Source organism: Chiloscyllium punctatum, chromosome 8, assembly GCF_047496795.1.
Source record: "Chiloscyllium punctatum isolate Juve2018m chromosome 8, sChiPun1.3, whole genome shotgun sequence".
NCBI classification, from domain to species: domain Eukaryota; kingdom Metazoa; phylum Chordata; class Chondrichthyes; order Orectolobiformes; family Hemiscylliidae; genus Chiloscyllium; species Chiloscyllium punctatum.
In genome coordinates this window covers 71987869-72010711 of record NC_092746.1, presented here as the reverse complement: position 1 = coordinate 72010711, position 22843 = coordinate 71987869, and the positions used below count along the sequence as shown (strand labels likewise).

The 22843-nt window shown below is 40.7% G+C and overlaps 1 protein-coding gene across 1 annotated transcript in view; it reads left to right on the top strand.

Annotated features, from left to right (window-relative positions):
* The window catches only part of cmtm8b (CKLF-like MARVEL transmembrane domain containing 8b), a 58691-nt gene extending 40158 nt beyond the window's left edge, over positions 1 to 18533 (top strand). The window contains exons 2-4 of the mRNA XM_072575765.1: positions 10313 to 10486; positions 13170 to 13289; positions 16495 to 18533. Of these exons, the coding sequence (XP_072431866.1) occupies positions 10313 to 10486; positions 13170 to 13289; positions 16495 to 16581 (381 nt within the window). The 3' untranslated portion in view covers positions 16582 to 18533. The remainder of the gene's footprint in view (positions 1 to 10312; positions 10487 to 13169; positions 13290 to 16494) is intronic.
* Positions 18534 to 22843: the final 4310 nt, after the last annotated feature.

The following is a 22843-nucleotide window of genomic DNA, read 5'->3' as shown; positions in this document are numbered from 1 at the left end:
CATTAGCTGCTGTTTTAGTGTGTTGGTGGGTTTGTGGGCTACCATGGTGCCAAGGGGTCTGAGTAGGCTGGCAGTCATTTCCGAGATATCTTTGATGTAGGGGAGAGTGGCTAAGGTTTCTGGATGTGTTTTGTCTGCTTGTTGGGTTTGTTGATGAGAAATTGGTGGACTGTGTTCATTGGGTATCCATTCTTTTTGAATACACAATATAGGTGATTTTCCTCTGTTCTATGTAGTTCCTCTGTGCTGCAGTCTGTCTTGGCTCGTTGAAATAATGTTCTGATGCAGCTTCCTTTGTGGATGTTGGGATGATTTCTTTAGTTCAATATTTGGACCGTATGTGTTGTTTTCCTGTAGATGCTGGTTTCGAGTTCCTCATTGGCTGTTTGCTTTACTGTGACATCTTCCTCTTAAGTGAATTTTATGCCAGTAAGGGTATTATTGATGGTCTTGACGGTTTCCTCTAATTTGTTTTGTTTAGTGATGACAAAGGTATCATCCACGTGGCGGGCCCAATATTTGGGTTGGATGGTTGGCAGAGCTGTTTGTTCAAGTGTCTGCATTACTGACTCAGCTAAGAACCCTGATATCGGAGAAACAGATAGGCGATGCTATTCTCTTATATAAGCTAATATATTGTGCTGAATTTTGCTGAAAAATAACAAAATGCAATCAAATAACTATTGATGCTGCAAATTTGAAATGAGAACAAATTGCCGGAGAAACTCAGTAGATCTGGTACCATCTGTGCAGAAAAAGCAGAGTGGGTGGAGAAAGTGAGGACTGCAGGTGCTGGAGATCAGAGCTGAAAAATGTGTTGCTGGAAAAGTGCAGCAGGTCAGGCAGCATCCAAGGAACAGGAGAGTCGACGTTTCGAGCATAAGCCCTTCTTATTTCCTGAAGAAGGGCTTATACCCGAAACTTCGATTCTCCTGCTCCTTGGATGCTGCCTGACCTGCTGTGTCTATATTTTGGGTCCAATGATCCTCCTTCAGACCCTACCGTTCACTGACTCTGCCCCCACAGCTCTCTGTGGCAAGGAATTCCAAAGACTATCAAAAAATCTGAGAGAAGAAATTTCTTCTGATCTCAGTCTTAAATTGGTACCCCCCTTTATTTTGAGACAATGCCCTCTGGTTCTAGATTGTTCCATGAGAGGAAACATCCTCTCGGCATTTACCCTGCCACAACCTTTAGAATCCTAAACAAAAACAGAAATTGCTGGAAAAGCTCAGCAGGTCTGTCAGCATCTATGGAAAGAAACCAGAGTTAACACTTCGAGACCAGTGACCACCATCAAAACAGTTCTGAAGTAATTTACAAGTTCCTCCCAGGATAATGTCCCCCACTTGAAACTGAGGCAAGGCTATTTTGATGAAAACAGGGCAATAATTTTCACTGATTTTGAGATCTTTGTAAAATCTATAAGGACATTTGCACAAATCAAAGGCCACAAAGGTATCATCTGTTGTGGATATTCTTCCTTACAATTTGGCCGGTTTATTAAAGAGTTAAACCTGTGCAGAATTTTTTTTTTGCTTGCTGAAGGCCAAATGTGGCAACTGAGCAAAGTGTTCTTACAGCCACCCTGTTGACTGTTGTTAAGTCTTCTGAGTTTGTAAACAGCACTTTTGAACACAATGTCCTCTTAAAACCTGTACATTATTCTAAAAGTGATTCTTCGGAGTCAGTGATCTGTAAAGTGTATTTCAAGTCCAGAGAAGGTTTTCACAGCTTTTGTCTATTTTAGAATATTTGCATATCTAAATAAGTTAGAAAAAGTAATACGAAATAGTGTTGAATAGAGAAGTTGTTCCTGTTGTTAGTTCCTGAATTCAGTCATTAATTAAAATACAATGCATTACTCACCATGGCAACCCTTATCTAGTTAACTGTTGCTCCTGCCATTTAGCTTTTTGCATCTCTATTTACCTTTTTTTTCATCCTTTCCTAGGTATAGCCTGTACTTCACAAACCAGAATGCTTCCAGCTCCTGGTGCAATCCAGTTTAAGATTGACATTTCTGCATTCTGGATTTCCATTGAATGGGATTAGCATTTCCACATTGAAACTGAAATTGCCCCATATTCCCAATGAAGAGCTTATGCCCGCAATGTCAACTATGCTGCTCCTCAGATACTGCCTGACTGGCTGTGCTTTTCCAGTGCCACACTTTTCGACCCTGATTCATTCATGTATATCAGGCAACAATATAAACTAGATTTTGGCGTGGCCCATAAGTAAAACTTGTTTACCCACATTTTGAGTGTAAACTTGTTGTGCGCACAAAGTTACGAGATGTGAGTTTTTTTTGTGAATTTGAGAAATAAACAGTATGAGAACTGTCAATTGCAGCAAAATTCAGCACAATATATTAGCTTATTTAAGAGAATAGCATCACCTAGCTGTTTCTCCTCTCCGCTTTCTCTCTCTTCTTTCTCACACGCGCTCTCTCTCTCCCCTCTCACTAATTTTTTAAAGCTATATCAGGGGTTGGGAATCAGGGACCTTAGGATCAAACCAGGCAAGGTTAGACAGATTGCTAGACGTCTTGATCAAAGACATCAGGTGCATATTTTTTGTTTGAAAAAGAATGAATTGATGCAGAGGCTTCGTGTGGAAATTTGTGGAATTTGGACCCAGGCTACCATTTGAAATGTCTACTGATTTGTTATGACAAACGGACAGGGAATGTACAAAAAGACGGAGTTTGAGAGGAATGCAGCAATTGGAGGGAGATGATAAAGGTCTGGAGGAGAATGCAGGATATGGTTGGAGCAAGGCAATGGAGTTAAAGGTGAGGATTTCACACGTTAAGAGAGAAAGTATTGATAAGTATTCACTTTGCTCATATGATGTGGGCATCACTGGCTGGGCCAGCATTTATTGCCCATCGTCCTTCCACTGGAGAGACGTGTTGATAAGCTGACTTCTTGAACTGCTGCAGTTCTTGGGGTTTGGCATCACTCACAATGATCTTAGGAAGGGCGTTCCAGGATTTTGACCCAGTGGCAGTGAAGGGAAGGTAACATTATTTAAAGTGAGGATGTTGCATAGCTTGGAGGGGAACTTGCAGGTTTTTAAAAATATCTATCAGTGGGATGTTGGCTTTGCTGGCTACATTTTAATTGTCATTGATGTGGAGGTGCCAGTGGTGGACTAGGGTGGATAAGTTTAGAAGTCAGACGACACCAGGTTATAGTCCTGATCAAAGAGCAGCGCCCTGAAAGCTTGTGATTCCGAATGAAAACCCAGTAAATCGAGCCCTTCTGAAAATTCAAGAGGCCACATCCTGAAGAATTTGAAGGTGACTGGGTAAATAATGTTGCCAGTGGAAAGAGAATTCTTGGAATGTTTACAGGATGGCTTTTTGGAACAGCTTGTCATGGAGCCCACAAGGGAGCAGGCTATTCTGGACCTAGTGCTTTGCAATGAACCAGACTTTATAAAAGATCTTAAAGTAAGGGAACCCTTAGGAAGCAGCGATCGTAATTTGGTAGAGTTCAGTCTGCAGTTTGAAAGAGAGAAGGCAAAATCGGATGTAATGGTGTTACAGTTAAATAAAGGTAATTATGAGGGCATGAGAGAGGAACTGACAAAAATAGACTGGAAGCAGAGCCTAGCAGTGAAGACAGCAGAGCAAAAGTGGCAGGAGTTTGTGGGTATAATTGAGGACACTGTACAGAGGTTCATCCCCAAGAAAAGAAAGATTATCCGGGGAGGGATTAGACAGCCATGACTGACAAAGGAAGTCAGGAAATATATCAAAGAAAAAGAGAGATCCTATAAAGTGGCCAAGAGCACTGGGAAATCAGAGGATTAGGTTGGCTACAAAAACAAACAGAGGATAACAAAGAGAGAGATAAGGAAGGAGAGGATCAAATATGAAGGTAGGCTAGCCAGTAATATTAGAAATGATAGTAAAAGTTTCTTTCAATACATAAGAAACAAACAACAGGCAAAAGTAGACATTGGGCCACTTCAAACTGATGCTGGAAGCCTAGTGATGGGAGATAAGGAAATGGCTGGGGAACTTAATAAGTACTTTGCGTCAGTCTTCACAGTGGAAGACATGAGTAATATCCCAACAATTAAAGGGAGTCAGGGGGCTGAGTTGAGTATGGTTGCCATTACAAAAGAGAGAGTGCTAGAAAAGCTAAAAGATCTTAAAATTGACAAATCTCCTGGCCCCGATGGGCTACATCCTGAAGTTCTGAGGGAGGTGGCTGAGGAAATAGTGGAGGCATTGGTTGAGATCATTCAAAAGTCACTGGAGTCAGGGAAAGTCCTGGATGATTGGAAGATCGCTGTTGTAACCCCATTGTTCAAGAAAGGATCAAGACAAAAGATGGAAAATTATCGGCCAATTAGCCTAACCTCGGTTGTTGGCAAAATTCTAGAATCCATCATTAAGGATGAGGTTTCTAAATTCTTGGAAGAACAGGGTCAGATTAGTACAAGTTAACATGGATTTAGTAAGGGGAGGTCGTGCCTGACAAACCTGTTAGAATTTTTTGAAGAGGTGACAAATAGCTTAGACCAGGGAAACCCAGTGGATATGGTCTATCTAGACTTCCAAAAGACCTTTGATAAGGTGCCACATGGGAGGCTGCTGAGTAAGGTGAGGGTCCATGGTGTTCGAGGTGAGCTACTGGCATGGATTGAGGATTGGCTGTCTGACAGAAGGCAGAGAGTTGGGATAAGAAGTTCTTTTTTGGAATGGCAGCCGGTGACAAGCGGTGTCCCACAGGGTTCAGTGTTGGGGCCGCAGCTGTTCATGTTATATATTAATGATCTGGATGAAGGGACTGGGAGCATTCTAGCGAAGTTTATGATGATACGAAGTTAGGTGGACAGGCAGGTAGTACTGAGGAAGTGGGGAGGCTGCAGAAGGATCTAGACAGTTTGGGAGAGTGGTCCAGGAAATGGCTGATGAAGTTTAATGTGAGCAAATGCGAGGTCTTGCACTTTGGAAAAAAGAATACAAGCATGGACTACTTTCTAAGCGGTGAGAAAATTCATAAAGCCAAAGTACAAAGGGATCTGTCGAGGATTCTCTAAAGGTAAACATGCAGGTTGAATCAGTTATTAAGAAAGCGAATGCAGTGTTGTCATTTATCTTAAGACGGTTGGAATATAAAAGCAGCGATGTGCTACTGAGACTTTATAAAGCTCTGGTTAGGCCCCATTTGGAGTACTGTGTTCAGTTTTGGTCCCCACACCTCAGGAAGGACATACTGGCACTGGAGCGTGTCCAGCGGAGATTCACACGGATGATCCCTAGAATGGTAGGTCTAGCATATGAGAAACGGTTGAGGATCCTGGGATTGTACTCATTGGAGTTTAGAAGGTTGAGGGGAGATCTAATAGAAACTTACAAGATAATAGATGGCTTGGAAAGGGTGGACGCTAAGAAATTGTTTCCGTTAGGTGAGGAGACTAGGACCTCTGGGCACAGCCTTAGAATTAGTGGGGTTCAATTCAGAACAGAAATGCGGAGACATTTCTTCAGCCAGAGAGTGGTGGGTCTGTGGAATTCATTGCCGCGGAGTGCAGTGGAGGCTGGGACGCTAAATGTCTTCAAGGCAGAGATTGATAAGTTCTTGATGTCACAAGGAATTAAGGGCTACGGGGAGAATGCGGGTAAGTGGAGTTGAAATGCCCATCAGCCATGATTAAATGGCGGAGTGGACTCGATGGGCCGAATGGTCTTACTTCCACTCCTATGTCTTATAGTCTAAAATGGAGTTCTCATGGTCCCTGGTCCTGGGAGCTGTGAGCAAGCACTGAAAGAAAGCAGAATGTTTTAGGTCAGAATTTGGAATTTTATTTCCAAACCCTTCTGTTGCTCTTCGTACTGCAAGGGAAAGTTTGCCTTCGGGTTTTTTTTTTCCAGCTGGTGTATGCTGCAGGGCAGTTTCACCTTGGTCCTGAGGTAGCTCACTGGCCCATGACATCATCAAAAGTTCTCTTTGAATCTGGTCCCAAAATGGAAAATGTGAGCCGGTCAAACTGTTCAGTTTAGTCTGTGCATAATCAGTGATTTAAAATCTGTCTTTGTACTGCCACTTGCAACAGCAGAATATAAATCTTGTTTTATTGTATTTCTCTCCAGGAGACATTATAATCAAAGAAATGTGTTCAGTATTTTAGCAGAATGGACTGTTGCAAGTGAACAGTGCATCGTCCATCTATTACTGTGATGACTGTGATTATAATGTTTCTCCCTGTATCCAATAAATTAAGCAAGAATCCAAGGCTGATTTTAACTCGCCTCAATTTTGAATTGAGACATAACCATCTAAAAAATACCGCTTCATCAAATGAGTAGTTCCAGTTGCTGTTTGTTTCTGAATGAAGAGATACTTCCTGATGTCTGCCCTAACATTCGGTTCCATTCTAATAAACTTGTCTTGTTCTGTCCAGATTCCTTTGTTATTTCTCATTTAGGCATCTTTCTATAATCATTCAATTAGAAATTCCTCTCTTGACTGAGAGATCTTTGGTGATCTAATAGTTTTCATTTGGGCCATCCAACAGCAGGATGATAAAATAAAGTTCTCTGTTGTGATGAAGAGTCGCCAGACTCAAAATGTTAACTCTACTTTCTACCCACAGATCCTACTAGACCTGTTGAGTTTTGCCAGCACTTTGTTTTTATTGTCATCTATCAGCAAGATCCACTTTCAGCGCTGATGCCAAGGTGGAAATGGAGAAAAGTTGGTGCACAAAACTGTGAATAAATATTCTGTATTAAAGCAAGATGCTCGATTTCATGGTATTGATCCATTACTAGGTTATTTCCACTGGGTGAGGCTATTGAGCTCTTGTATTACTGTAATGTAGAGTTATAGCCACAAGATGGTGGTGGTCAGAATGTAAGTGAAATGCTGTTTCCTAACTGATGGTGAGGGAAATCAATGAAGTCCGAGATATTAGACTGCAGTTCAAAGTTACTGAAGCAAATTGAATAAAATATCACATTTGACAGATTATCACTTTATTGTTAGAACATAACAACTAGGAGCAGGAGTAGGCCACCTGGCCAATAGAGCCTGCTCTGTCATTCAATAAGATCATGGCTGATCTTTTTGAGGACTCATCTCCACTCACCCGCCCGCTCACCATAACCCTTAATTCAGTTACTGTTCAGACATCTATCAACATTTTGCCTTAAAAACATTCAATAAGGTAGCTTCAACTGCTTCACTGGGCAGGGAATTTCACAGATTCACAACCCTTTGGGTGAAGATGTTCCTCCTCAACTCCATCTTAAATCTGCTTCTTCTTACCACCCCACTCACCTCCATCCAGAGCCTCAAACAGTCTTTCCAGGTGAGACAGAGGTTCACCTGCATCTCCTCCAACCTAGTTTACTGGTGCTCCCGATCCGGTCTTCTTTACATTGGTGAGGCCAAATGTAAACTGAGGGCACGTTACGCCGAGCATCTCGCTGGACCAGTAAGAGCTGACCTGACCTCCCAGTCCCCACCCATTTCAATTTCCCTTCTCACTCCCCTCTGACACGTCTATCCTTGGCCTCCTCCATTGCCATGGTAAATCAGACTGGAAATATTAGGAGCAACACCTCACCTTCTGCCTGTGCAGCCTGTAGCCCGGAGGATTCAACATTTGAGTTCTCCAGTATCAAATAACCTCTTTTCCCAACCCCTGACTCCCTTTCAAGCCCCACCTACTCCCTTCCATTCCACTTACTGACCCTTTCTTCCAGCTACCATCTGGATTTATTCCCCCTCCCACCCCCCCCCCCCCGCCCCACCCCCATCAACCAACCAGGCCGAACCCTCTACCTGTGTTCACCTATCACTACCTCATCACTCCAGCCCTCTCCTCTCCCAAAACCCTTCCTACACTTCCCCTTTATCTGCAGCTCCCCTCATCCCCACCCCAATCCCAGTCCTGAAGAAGGGTTATATCTGAAACATTGACTTCTCCATCTCCTGATGCTGCCTGGCTTGCTGTGTTCTTCCAGCCTCATGTAGTCCCCTGGTTCCAGCCACCCCACCCCCACCCCCCTCCCAAAACCAACCAGGGGAAGCATCCTTCCTGGCTCCAGTCTGCCCAACCCTGTCTTACACATTGTCTGTCGACATCTCTCTACCTTACTTTACTCCTTTTAAGATGCTTGTTAAAACCTATTTCATTGACCAAGATTTTGGGTCATCTGAGGTAATATCTCCAATGTGGCTAGGCGTCATACGTGGTCTTATGTTCTTGTGAATGTCCATACAAGTATAAGGTTATTTTTCTCAACAAGAAAGGAAGTAGTAAATGAAAAGATCATAAAGCAGGTAAATATGAAAGAAGATAAAGGTACAAATTTCAAGTCACTTTAAAAACATTTAATCTTTTATTCACTTCAGACTGACCCAGTGACTCAATTCAGTTTCTGTAAACCATTTTTGTGGTCACATTAAATATTCAAGTGTCTCAGTAATCTTCCTCCTGAAAATTTCTCTACGGTTTGAAATCTGTGTAAAGTAGGGAAGTTAACTGAATGACCTCTAATAAGATTTTGCTGAATAGTCTGGCATATAAGCAACAACACCTCAGGAGATCCTAGAGGTGCTCCATAAGTATGAATGAATGTTGAGACTTTGGTGATTTCAGAAGTTACATTTCATTGCACTAAGAGCTTTAACATCTACAGAACTGCTCATAACCGATTTCTTGGTATGGATAAGATCTTTGCATTTTTTTTTGAAAGATGCCACTGGAGATCTTTCACAGTTGGTGACCACATAAACCCACCAGATTTTTTGTTTATGTGTACAAAACAGGATGGGGTAAGATATAGGAAATTTTCATTGGGTTTCATTAGCTATCTACAGGGCCTTATCAGACCCCTGCTGAAAATATGTTGCTGGAAAAGCGCAGCAGGTCAGGCAGCATCCAAGGAACAGGAGAATCGACATTTCGGGCATAGGCCCTTCTTCAGCCCTTATCAGTACCCTGTCATGGCAGTAGTTTGTTTCAGAGGTTTTGTTGTTATGCTATCAGTGCAAACATAATGGAACATACTGTTGAGCCTCTACAAAGGTTGACAGGAAGGCCAGCTGCACATTAGAAAATGCAATGGGGAAAAGTGTTTACATTCTCTTGCTCTCTTGAGACCCAGACTGCAATGTGAATACAGCTTTAGTCATTGGTGACAATAATATTTTGAGTGTGTGAAATGCACAGGGACTGCTTTTTACTGTTAATGTCATCCACTCATAACATTTAAATTTTCTGTGGTAATGCTCAATGTTAAATATGTTTATTCCCCTTTTAATAACAAAAAGAAACAAACCAAATGTTGAAAATTTAGAAATAAAACAAGTTTGGAATACACATGACTCCTGATAACCTCATGAAAAATGTTAGATTATTATTTGTGATGTGCATCAATCATCAATTTTAAAGACATGCATTGCCTATTTTTAATTTCTCTTTCCAATCCACTATGTGCAGTCCTTTTCTATGTACCTATCAGTTTTTTTGATAAGATTGAGTTTGCACATCTAGAGTCCTGCCACTCTTTTTTTTTAAGAAAAGAAAACTTTTCCCCCTCTCATCTTAAATGCAAGGCCCCTGGTATTAACATTTCAACTCTGGGGCGGAGAAAGATTCTGACTGTCAACCCTATATGTGCATCTCCTAATTTTATAGATTTCCATCAAATCTCCCCTCAGCCTCAGAAAATGACCTGAGTTTTTCCAAATACTGGATTAGTGGTGCTGGAAGAGCACAGCAGTTCAGGCAGCATCCAATGAGCAGCGAAATTGACGTTTCGGGCAAAAGCCCTTCATCATACCCTGAGTTTTTCCAGCCTGTCCTCATAGCTCATACCCTTTAATCCAGGCAGCAACCTGGTAAACCTCTTCTGCACTCTTCAGTAATGTAGCGACCAGAATTGAACGCAATACTCTAAGTGTGGCCTAACCAAACTCTTGTAAGGCTGCAACACGAATGCTGATTCTTGTACTCAGTTCCCTGACCAATAAAGACAAGCATGTCATACGCCTTCTACACCACCCTATCTACATGTGAGGCCACTTCTGAGGAGCTGTGGACTTGAACCCCAAGATCGTCTCTGTACATCAATATTATGTGCAATAATGATTTTAGCCACTGCTGTGTGATTGCATTTTTTTAAAAAATGCAAATGTTTTGGGCCTGGATGTTTTAAAGTATTCTCAATGCAGTAAAATGAGGTCAGCTCATTTCCTAACTGATCCAGACAGAGGCAGGTTAGAGCCAGCCCGGAGCTAGTAATTTGTGATATACTTGCAATGGATTTTTTTTTCAGGTACTTGGGCTGTTGGTCTGGATATTGATAGCGAGTACAGAATATTTCTCTGTCTCTGCCTTTGGCTGGGTGATGTTCGTGGCAGTCTTTTACTGGGTGCTCACAGTCTTCTTTTTGATCTTCTACATCACCATGGCTTATACGAAGATTCCTCAGGTACCATGGACCACAGTGGTGAGTATCCTGCTAGCCATTTGTTTTCACTGTTTTCTTCAAAAATAGTTCCCCTGAATTTCTCACCTGCGGTCCTGTATTCATGTTTTGGTGTTTGTTGCATTGGTGCTATATACTTTCCTGTATACTGGCTTTATTGTACAGGCTTAGAACCGAAGCATTAGCAGGCTATTATGTGGGAGCATTGCTGCTAATGCTGATCCTGCTTTCACTTGTCTATCTGTTGGGAGTAGGTCTCTTGTTTGAATTTTCCTTTACCTAGCTCGTAGCTCCAGTCAGTTTTTGAATCTATTTCTGCTTCACCTGAGGTCAATTCAGGACAGAATGGTTATGAAACTGGAAGTAAAGATAAATGTTCTGCACTCTGGAGGGGAAGTATCAGGAATGAGCAGCCGAATTAGTATCTGTTGTGCGGAAGTATAAAGTTCTAGGATGATGGCTGTTCACTGATCTCAGTTCAATACTTTCAAACCAAGGCCACCTCCAGTGATTTGACGAGCAATCTTTATCTGAGGATGGCCAATCAAGTACGAAGGACAGTGTGTGTGTGGAGTTTAGTGGAAGGTTAGCCTTGGAGAGAGTTCAGTAGGTGCAGTTAGACAGAAGTTTTATTATCTTCAGTTAATCTTTATGTGAAGAGAGTTTAATTTTGTTAGCAGTGACTTACACTCCTGACAGTTTAGACTAACATCTTCTATACTCTTACGGCAGAGACCAAGTTGAGTAATGCAAATAATCCTTGTGATGTGTGAAATGCAAAACATGAGCCATCACAGATCTTTAGTGTAACAGAGGCAGTTCATTTGAACATTTTAATGGAAAACTGAGTCATAGGATTATAACAGGAATAGCCCATTCAGCCCCTGAATGCTATTCTGTCACCTTGATAAATCACAATTGATCTGCAGTTCCTTTTTTGCTTATTTGTCTTTGACCCATGTTTGCTCCATCTCTGATCTTGAAAATTTCAGTTGCCCAAGATGTGACACTTTTTCTGCAGGTGAGAGTTTCCTCTTTGTTGAAAGATGCTTCCTGATTTTGCTTCAGCTGTATTTTTAAAATTATCTCTCGATAAATGGAAATAGTCCCTCTGAAACTAACTACTGTATACTTTTACTGTATTAAAGATGGCAGGAAGATCACCACCTCCAGAGTGCAGAACATTATCTCTCACTTTGCAACTTTAGAGAGAATGGTGTTCACAGGGAACCTTTGGAATATGGTCCCTCAAGGCATGTTAGACAGTCCAGGACATGGGAATAGTGCAAGGAAATGAGTGACCATCTATGTAGTGGGTGCAGGCCTCACAGTTGTATACATGTCTTGGTTTGTTGGGATTGTATCGTGGATATGTTGCTGGGCAGTGCAGTGATTTAAAGCACACTGGCCTTGAATAGCATTGTGCCTCATTGAAACAATACTTGTAAAGACACAAATTACAAAAATGAGAAGCTACAACAGTGAGAATATCTAATTTCTGTTTCGATGGGAAAAAATTCTTTCATATAATATGTAGTCTTGTCTTAATTTCCCCATGGACAGGCCAGTGAGTGGTCAATTATTTGTATGACATTCTTTAATGGTGCCAACTCATTGTACGGAGTAGATTTACTGTAAAAGATGATGTAAATCTGGCACCTGCCCAGAGGTATGTGCACATTTCACATTTTCAAATTCACAAAATGAATGCAATTGCTCCATTCACTGACCAAGGTTTAAGAATTCAATTGCAATGCTGTAAATTTTATTATCTCTTATGAGATTCAGATTCACGCAAAAAAAAGAGAATCATTGTCATACAATTCCATCCTCATCTTATCGATTTTAATTTCACTGCCAAGTATACCACAACTTGCTGGCACATACTGACCCCAAATCCTGCTCCAGTTTCTACTGTGGTAAGAAAGCGAGAACTGTCATATTAGGGAGATATGTCTCGAGGACAAGGGAGGGCAGAGATACTTCTCCATTATAGGCCTGGTGGGAGTGTCTAGCCTAAACTGGAAACCAGTGCATCCAGCTGTCAGGCTAGTTCCATATTCTTCCACTGGAGATGTAGTAGGACTGCATCAGTGGGCTGAGAAAATTCAGCCCCGACCACCTCTGCTTACCTTTTGCAGTGTTGTTGCAATTGGTGGAACAGGTTTAACAGTCGTGAAGGTGTTAGTAAACCCTATATTATCACAGTTGAGCTTTAAGGCAGTGGAATAAACTTGTTGTTCATTTTGTTTTATGTGACTTCCATTTAGATGAAAGGACTATGCCAAAACCAGATGTGGTTAAAGCTGCCTCAGATCTTGAGAATCTAGTCTGATGCATGAGTGTAGGATTGGGGTGCTGCCTGACTATTCGGGTGGACATAAAAGAGCATGAAGAACAGCAGAATGCTTTGGTGTCATTGCCAACATTTTCCTCAAATAACAGAACCTAAAATATTTGGTGATTTTTCATGTTTTTGGGAGTTTGCTGTGTGAACGTTCACTGCTGCATGTACCTACATAAGTCATAGTACTACATAGCAGCCGTTGCTCTGTGACCATTATCAGATATCCCAAACATGTTAAATATTTGCCATATTAATCCCAAGTTCTTTTTTTCTCCAAGTTCTGCAGAAGTGTATCTACTGGATGTATAAATTAGTACTACTGAAGTGGGGTAATAATGCTGTTTCTCTTAACTACAGGGTTTGAGTTTTAATGCCAGTGCTACTTTGATGTACCTCTTAGCCTCAATTGTGGATGCAATTTCAATAAAACAAGCTCAAGAAGGTACACACAACTACAACAGTTGGGTGGCTTCCACGGTAAGTCAGTTTTCGATTTATCGCATACTTTCTTCCTCGTGCAGGTAAACAAGAGCCAAACTTATTAAAAATCTGACTTCTATTTGCCAAGCTATCCATTGGCAACATAAGCTCATCTGAAGAGTTGTTATTGATTCCAGGCTCATTTGCAGGTATGTGTTATCCAGTTCTGTGAATGAGCTAAGATTCCCATCCAAATTCCTGAAGGAGAAAAGGCCCCTTCCCTAGTCACATCTTTTCATCCAAAGGCAGTGGCTCCTCCTTCCAACGTAGTTCAAGTAACATATGCGTACTATTTGAGTAAGTTGACACCAAAAGGAAAAGCAATTTAAACCAAAATATGCATCTACAGATATTTATGTTAATTTTATTTCTGTTTTGAAGACGCTGTGCCAGTTGTTGTTATGTAAGTGTACCCAGGGATAAGGAGCAAAGGTAGCTAAAATGGGTTAAAATACAAATCTGTTAGGATTTACTTGAAGCTCAAGAGGCTGAATGGCGCATTCCTGTTTCTATGCACTGAGTTATTTGATCAGATTTTTGGATGCTGCAATTGACCTCATTGTCTTTTAAAACCTTTAGGATACCCAAAGATGGACAATAAAAACTGCCAAAATTAACCACATCCAAAAAATAAAATTTGAAAACAAATCGATTAGAAAGGGAAAGATCAGCCAGGTTGGTGGCTCGAGGGTTAGCACTGCTGCCTCACAGTGCCAGGGACCTGGGTTTGATTCCTGTTTCAGGCAGCAGTCTATGTGGAGTTTGCACATTCTCATAGCATCTGCGTGGGTTTCCTCCAGGTGCTCCAGTTTCCTTCCACAGTCCAAAGATGTGCAGGTCAGGTGGATTGGCCATGCTGAATTGCCCATAGTGTTCAGAGATGTGTAGGTTAAATACATTAGTCAGGGGTAAATGTAGTGTAGTAGGGGAATGGGTCTGGGTGAGTTACTCTTCGGATGGTCAATGTGGACTTGTTGGGCTGAAAGGCCTGTTTCCACACTGCAGGGATTCTATGATTCTATGTATAGATTAGGTGAATTGACCAAGCTAAATTGTCCATCGTGTTCAAGGATATGTAGGTTAGGTGCATTAGTCTGGGGTAATGGAGAATAATAGTTTAAGGGAATAGGTCTGGGTGGATTGCTCATTGGAAGGTCGGTGTGGACGTGTTGGGCCAAATGGCCTGTTTTTACACTGTAGGGATCCTATGATTCTATGATTTCTAATGTTGGTACTCAGTCATTGAGTTGAGTTAGAAATTGTAGATATGCAGATGTCTGGTAAAGAGAGCTTCTGATTTGTCTGTGTACCCTCAGGTTGAATTCATGGTCTGAATTAATTGGTGAGGAATGGTCCCATCTACAATAAGCTAGAACATTCTATTATTGTAAAGAAGTGATTGGTATTCACAGAGTGATATCTTTGCATAAGCCAATGCCTTGAAGAGAACGATGAAGAACATTCGTGAGAAAAGAACAATTAGGAGCATACAGTCCCTTACCCAACCTCCCTTCATGCTACAACTTGACTGGTTCATGAAATAAAGACCATAAATGAGAATGTTGGAGCTGAAATTCAATAGGGTTGAGGAATAAAGTTTGTGACTAAAATTTAGTTTATGTTGTTTAGTTGGAACTTGGAGAGGATAGAGTAATGTAAAGTTGGGGAAAATGGGCGCTTGGTTTTCTGTGAAGGTGACTTTATTTTTGGGGCAGGGATCAGAAACTTTGATTTTGCCCACTGCTAAAAACAGTATTTCCAACAAATCACGTGACTTCTGTTCAATGACTAGACAGGCTACCTAGTAAAATAATTGCTGAAGCGTTTACTAAGTTGAGCTTTTATGGCCTACTATAAGAGAAGCTAAGGCTAGATGTAGATTCAGTTCAAAAGAGGAGGACCCATACCAGCAGAAGGGCAGTTTAGTTTTAGCAGTCCTCAGGCCATCTAAGAGATAGAGGTCTTAAACTATTTCAGCAGTCCAAGTACAGAAACTGGAAAAAACTTTTTGTATTAAAGAGGCAAAAAAAGCCAATGATTAGCCTATGCCTGTATATTGTGTGAGACAGTAATGGAGAGGAACACATGGTGAATATGCACAAGGTTACCAAACGGAAACATTTGTGATCTCATCAGGTTTTAGTAAGAAATTTTAAATTGAAGAGAAGAGGTGTGAGGACAGTGCTACAATACAACATTAAATCTTTTTCCAAAAATTATTTTCCTACTTCTTCAATCGTGAACTTTGTTATAAAGATAGTACATTGGTAGCCAGGTGACTGAATTGCAAACTGCAAAAGAAAAGCTGTGATCTGTTAAGCTAGGTTTCACTCTGGAATCTGACTTTTCAATGTTACCATCAGCTGGGAACGTAAATTCTTCAGCACAAAGTAAATTTTTGCTTTTCCAAACTGAGGTTGGACATTGTGCTGGGCATATGCATTTAAAAATTTAGTATTAATTATTGAGTCAAACTTGCCAAAATTTAGCATTTTCATTCATTTGTTGTGATGCCTTATATCCCCTACTTGTCAAACGTTTTGTTTTATGGATTTTTTTTTGGGGGGGGGGGGCGTAGGAAGTAAGTGTTGCTAACAAGGCTAGCATTTGTTGCCCATCTCTAATTTCCCTTGAGAAAGTGTTAGTGAGCTACTTGAACAATCACAGTTGGTATGGACACACTCAACTTTGTTAGGAAGTGGAAGAGTTTCAGGATTTTGACCCAGCAAAAAGAAATGGCAGTATAGTTCCAAGTCAGAATGGTGCGCCTCTTGGAAAGGATCTTTCAGCGGTGCATCTTTTGCCCTTGCCCTTCTAGGTGGCAGAGGTTGAAGGTTTAGAAAGTTCTGTCAAAGGAACCTAGTCAAGTTGCTATACTGCATCTTGCAGATGGTATACAGCACTGCCATTGTGAATCGGTAGTAGAGAGAGTGAATGTTTTCGGTAGGATGCCTTTCAAGCAGGCTACGTTTTGTCTTGGATGGTGTTAAGCTATGTGAATGATGTCAGAGCTTCATTCATCCAGACAAGTGGAGAATATTCCATCTCGTCCTTACTTGTGCCTTCTTAGATGGCAAAAGGCTTTGGGGAGTCATGTGGTGAGTTACCTGCCTCAGAATTCCCACAAATTCCAAAATGTATGCTAAAATCAGTGCATTTGAATAAGATGAAGTGAATTAAAGTTTTGTTTTCTCTTTTACAGATTTTTGCTTTCATAGTCACGCTCTGTTACTGTGGCAATGCATATTTGAGCTTTCAGACTTGGAAGTCAAGAGATCAAGGACCATAATGGGCTAGTATTCTAAAAGCGCCTGTTGGTAACTAGAGAAAATTTGGTGTGAACAAAGGAATTGTGAATAGCCCCAATAATTAATATATATTGTGTTGTACTATTGTGACTACTAACTTGGCTCAGTGTTCATTATAACTCTAGCGTTGTTTAACATTTTCCTGTTTAAAATAACATTTACCAATGAGTTTGTACCAGATTGTGGTTATAGGTATTTGAGTCTTATTTCTCCACCACCTCCTGTTCTTCTGTGGCATTGATTTATTCTCCCAAGGTAAAAGTCTACAGAGGTGGTATACCACTGATATCTCATCCAACTGGTCCATTCACTATGAGGAATATTCTAGGTGTGCATCACCCTTGTTCACATTCAAGGGTCCATACACATAGGGTGGCACAGTGGCTCAGTGGCTAGCACTGCTGCCTCACAGTGCCAGGGACCCGGGTTCGATTCCAGCTTCTGATGACTGCCTGTGTAGGGTTTGCATATTATTCCCCATGTCTGTGCGGCTTTCCTCCGGTTTCCTCCCATAGTTCAAAGATATGCAGGTTAGGTGAATTGGCCATGCTAAATTGTATATAGTGTTCAGGGATAAGTAAGTTAGGTGCATTAGTCAGGGAGTAAACATTGGGGAATAAGTCTGGGTGGGTTACTCTTTGGAGAGAGTGTGGACTTGTTGGGCTGAAGGGCCTGTTTCTACACTGTAGGGATTCTATGATTCAACATGCATGTCTCTAAATGACATTTGCGGGAGAATCTTGGCTGATCTTTCCTTTTACTTACCAAGAAATGACAATAAAAATTGTAATGTCACTCTACTGCTGTCCTAGTGAGATAAGAAATCTCAATGGGGACAAAACTGGGACCTTATGGCAGAAACCAAATTTTTTACCATTTGACCAAGGAATTATTCATGTCTTTTTAAATGCTTTAAACAATGAAGATTTTACTTTGAATTTTAACGATGTTAAGAATGGAATTGATTTGTTTTATTCTATTGAGTTGCTAACCTAATAACAGGGAAGCTTTGTCACGTATCATTGCCTTGCATTTAACATTTGAATGAAACCTGACCTGACTGTAATGCTGCTTTATCAAAGTGATCTGAAACGTTTCCATCTGTCTAAGGTATAGATTGAAATTGTCATAAACAGTGTCCGTACCAACATTTCACTCACCCTCCCCTTTTTCTCTTGCCCTCTATTAAAGATTCTAGCCCTGTTGTTATAGGTTCATGGTTTATCAGCTGCCATTCTGTACCTTGTCTCTTCATCATGTGAACATAGACAGTGAATGTTAGCAGGTACACAACTATGGAATACAAAGCAGCCAAGCCAGATCCTGTCCTCAATGGTAATTCTTCAGCAAGCTCAGGATTATACCTGAGGAACCCGTGGTCTCTGGGACACTGTTTTGCATTGTTTATTTACAATGAAAGATGCAATTGTAACATAAATAACCCCACTCTCTATGACTAGCTGATTTCACTTACTGAGGATTGACCATGTGTTTTAATCCTGATCAGTTCCATTAATAAATAAAGTAACAATGCACACTTCTGTAGCAGGAAATATGCTGTCCGTGCTTTACTACACACTGCAGTGGTAATTATCAATTGAAATCACTGGCAATAATAGTGGTACTGCAAATGGCAGTTGTCTAATAGTGTGTTTATTAAAATGCTTTACATTATCGGTCAGTAATTCTATATTTGTTTATGTGTCTGTCCTTGTTCATATACCAATCAGGGAATCTTTTCCCCATTACTTCATTATCGGAAATTTGACTCAACGTTTTCCTGATGTTGACAACTGTGAAATAACAATCAATGTACATGATACATTGCTTTCTTTGAATTTTGAGTATTCAAGATTAACAGAGTCCTTCCAGGCATTTTAAATTAATTGCCAGTGTTGCTGCCAAGTTTACTGTATGTCCTGTTTTCCTCTGTGTGGAGATTAAATAAATGTTTCAAATTTGAATGTTTCACCATTTTAATTTAATGAGATATAGTTCATACCGAAAGAGAATCCATGGTTAAGCATCAGAGTTTGTGATGGGGACGGAAGATAATGGCTTCCACTGAATATCAACCAGCCACCTGATGAGTTATTGGTTGAGACCAATAGTTTCTGATTAGGTTCCTTGATGGTGAAACAGAAGAAAAGCAGAAAGAGAAAAGTACTGTAGATGATTCTTTGGCAATGAATGGAACCAGACAAGTGCGGTCTCGTTCAGCTGGACAACAGTGAAGAGGCTGCCTTCTCTCCTCCGGGGATGTGCACTCTCTTAATCTGTTCATCCCATGATGGTCTGAAGGTTCTCTGCTTCCTTTAAAGAGGTTTGAACAATCCCTGACCACCACCACCTCCTTCATCTGGCTGAGCTTGTTTTCATTTTGATCAATGTTCCCTTTAACATGTCTCACGTTCTCCAAGTCAAAAGGTGCTGCTATGGGTACCAGCATGAGTCTCAGCTAAACCTGTTGCTTTGTAGGGTATGTGGAACACTTCTTGTTCCGGTTGTACTCAAACTCCCACAATTCTGACACCTCAATGATGTTATCATTGCTGCTTCCTGCTCCTTTTCCTCAACTGAGAATTCTCCCCCACTGTGGTCGACAGCCCCTCTACCAGGTCTGACCCAATTTCCTGTACTCCTGCCCTTACCCCTTCCTCTTCTTGCCAAAACAGTAGGGTTCCCCTTGCCTTTGTATTTCACCCACTAGTCTCCTCAAGGTCTGCCACCTCCAGCGGGTTACCAACACCAAACATATCTGCCCATCCCTTCCACTGTCAGCATTTCCACAGGAACCATTCCCTCTGTGATACCCTCATCCACCGCTTCATCATTCTTAACATCCCATCCAAACATTATGGCACCATCTTATGTACTCACAGAAGATGTAACACTTGCTCAGTCATCTCACCATCTAAGATCACAAATACACTTTCCAGGTGAAGTAGCAGTTTAGAGTTAGAGTCATAGAGATGGACAGCATGGAAACAGACCCTTCGGTCCAACCCATCCATGCTAACCAGATATCCCAACCCAATCTAGTCTCACCTGCCAGCACCCAGTCCATATCCCTCAAAATCCTTCCTATTCATATATCCAGCCTTTTAAATTACTTGTGCTTATTTTAATCTAGTTTAGCGTGTTCACTGGTCTCAGTGCGTTTTACATTAGCAAGACCTAACACAGCTTGGGTGACCACTTTGTGGAGCCTCCTTCTTTATCTGCAGATATGATACTGACCCTTCAGTTGTTTGGCATTTCAATAACCCATTTCGCTCCCATGCTAACATTTTACACCTTGGATTTGCGACAGGGTTCCAATGTAGCTCAATGTAAGCTGGAGGAATGACACCTAATTTTCCACTTAAGCACCTTTACACCTCTCGGAATCCGTACTGAGCTTCACACTCAGCATGACTCCTGTTCTTTCTTCTTTCTTTCCCTTCTATTCTTGCTTCAGCTCCCAACTTCTACCACCATGTCCTATTTGTGTTTTGTTGACTTTGGACAGTGGACACAATTTCTGCTCTGTACCCCTTCATTTATGCCCTTTGTTTACATTTCTATCACACGTTTCCAATTAGCATTGTCTTTGAAGCACAATACACTGAAGGGAATCCTCAATATGAGAAAGGGATTTTGTTTCCAAACACTCTGCAATGGTCATGATTACCAATAATGAAATGGATTGATGCATGTGTGGTAGATTGATTAGGATGAAGTCCAGTAGATATTTCTGTTTTGTTGGTTCATTTACTACATGCTGCAGTCCCAGTCTAACAGTTATTTCCGTGACACTTGGCCAGCTGGACACTAATGATACTGGTAATTTATTCTTGGTGATTGATATTGAAATTCCCCCACTGAGAATATGTTTCTGTGCTCTTGCCAATCTGTGTATCCTCCAAGTGGTGGTCAACATCAATGAGAACTAATTCATCAGCTGAAGTGGGGGGGGATGGAGAAGGTGAGTGTAGGTTGATGTTAAATGATGAGTGGGAAGTTTACTTGCCCATGTTTGACCTGAGATTTCATGGGGGTGTGGAGTCAATGTTGAGCATTCCTAGGGGTAATTCCTTCCTGGCTCTATAACCTGTGCTGCCACTTCTAGTAGCCTGTCCTGTCACTGAGACAGAATATACTTTGGGGATCGTAATGGTCGTGTTTGGAAAACTGTCTTCTAAAAGGTATGTTCCATTAGTTTGATTGCATCAGGCTGTTAGTCTGTGGGACAGCTCTTCTAATTTTGGCACAAATATCCCAGATGTTCAACTGTGACCCCCATCTGGCTATTCTAATGAGTTCAATGGTTGTGCAGGATTCTCCTGATACCTTGAAAACATTCTGTTCTTAAAATAATTAGTTGCTTATTTATATGATTCTTGTCAGTGGGCCCTTCATAAACCATTATGATTATCACAATGTAACAACATTACTACATTTTGAAGTAACTTATTAGTTGTGAAGTGTATTGGAAAGTCCTGACAATTGAGATAAAATACAGTAAATACAAATTCTTTCTTCGCTATACCAAATTTGTTAACACATGACCACAGTACAGTATATATGAATGAGTGAAGTGTTTTTGAAGCTTTATGTTTTGAAACAGAGATGGTCATTGAGGTACGTTATTAATACCATTTTAATGTTGTAAAATTTATGATAAAACAATATCTTTAGATTAAGTGGTGGTATTGAAGAGTAAAATGACAATACTAATCAAATTAAATCATGTGTAAGAGTACTTAATTATATCACATTATTACCTATTAGTTGGGTTTTGTTTTGCACTTGTACAACAGTTAAGTTACACAGTCTATACTTGGGACAACTACCATTTTATTTGTCGTGTTAGGATTGTTGCTTGGACATGAGCATTGGATCATAAATTATCTTTCCTGGATTAACCATGTCACTCAGTATCTACAGAACTAATTTGTGGAGCTGCCTTCAGTGAATCTTGGTAATCATTGTTCATTGCTTTGTATTTCTACCCTTAGCAAAAATGGTACTTTTATTCCTTAGTTACAATCATGTTCTTCCTTTTAGTTCAATTTCAGTTATTAAATTCACTGTTGCAGTGCACTTACTCAGTACTTCTTTATTAATATAAAACAAATTTGACAACATACCTTAACAATTATTATATTTGCATACTGTCTCTAAAGCGTCCTTGCCAAAAAGGACATTTTGACTGCTGTAGACAGCCAAATGATAGGTGACAGAGACAATACAATAATTTTAATTAGCTGGTGATGTTCAAATGCATCGCCTTGAATACATTAAAACATTTCAGACATTGTCAGTTTGCCACCTGAATAGAACAGTTTCAGTGCTCCTGGATCTATGCCAGTGATATTTTTGGGTTTTTTTTCAGCTAATGTCTATTGATATCTCTTGCCTTCCTCTCCCCCTCCAAAAGGGTAACAGCACCACTACTCCTAAGTGTTCAATAAAATGCATGACCACTTTGTTCAGCCGATAGCATTACATGTAGCACGGGATAATAAATTTTCGTTTGCATGTTTTAGTGGTTTTGGGAAGTTTAAAGATCCTGTGCTACCAGAACACTGTGTCCTCCTAATGACCTAGCCACAAGCCTCCCTTGTCTAACGTCACGAAAATACAAACTGATTGGCCGAAACACTCCTTGGATGTTGTGAAATATAATGTAATATAATTGGAGTGGCAACTTGGATTAATCAAGGACTTGAGTGAATAAGCCTGGAATCAATCATTCTTCATTAAAAACTAGAGTGCTGAATGAAGCTGACACTGTATTGGGCATTGCTATCCTCATTGTGATGGGTATTGCAAAAGGTGCAGAAACTAACTTACAGGAAACATTACCAGTCTTCTAAAAAAAAGGGCAGGATTGATTAAAGAAAAACAGGTTAGTGCATAGTTCCAGTTAAAATAGAAGTACTGGGAAATTTCTAATGGTCTGACTGACCTCTTTCTTCTTAGAGGGACATAGAACTGTACAACATAGAACAGCCCCTTTGATCCAACTTGTCCATGCTGACCAGATATCCTAAATTAATCTAGTCCCATAACCCTCTAAACCTTTTCTATTCATATACCCATCCAGATGCCCTTTGAATGTTATAATTGTACTAGTATCCTCCATCACCTCCTCTAGCACCTCAACTCATGTACACACCACCCTCTGAATGAAAAAAAGTGCCCCTTTTAAATCTTTCCCCTCTCATCTTAAACCTATGCCCTCTATTTTTTGACTCC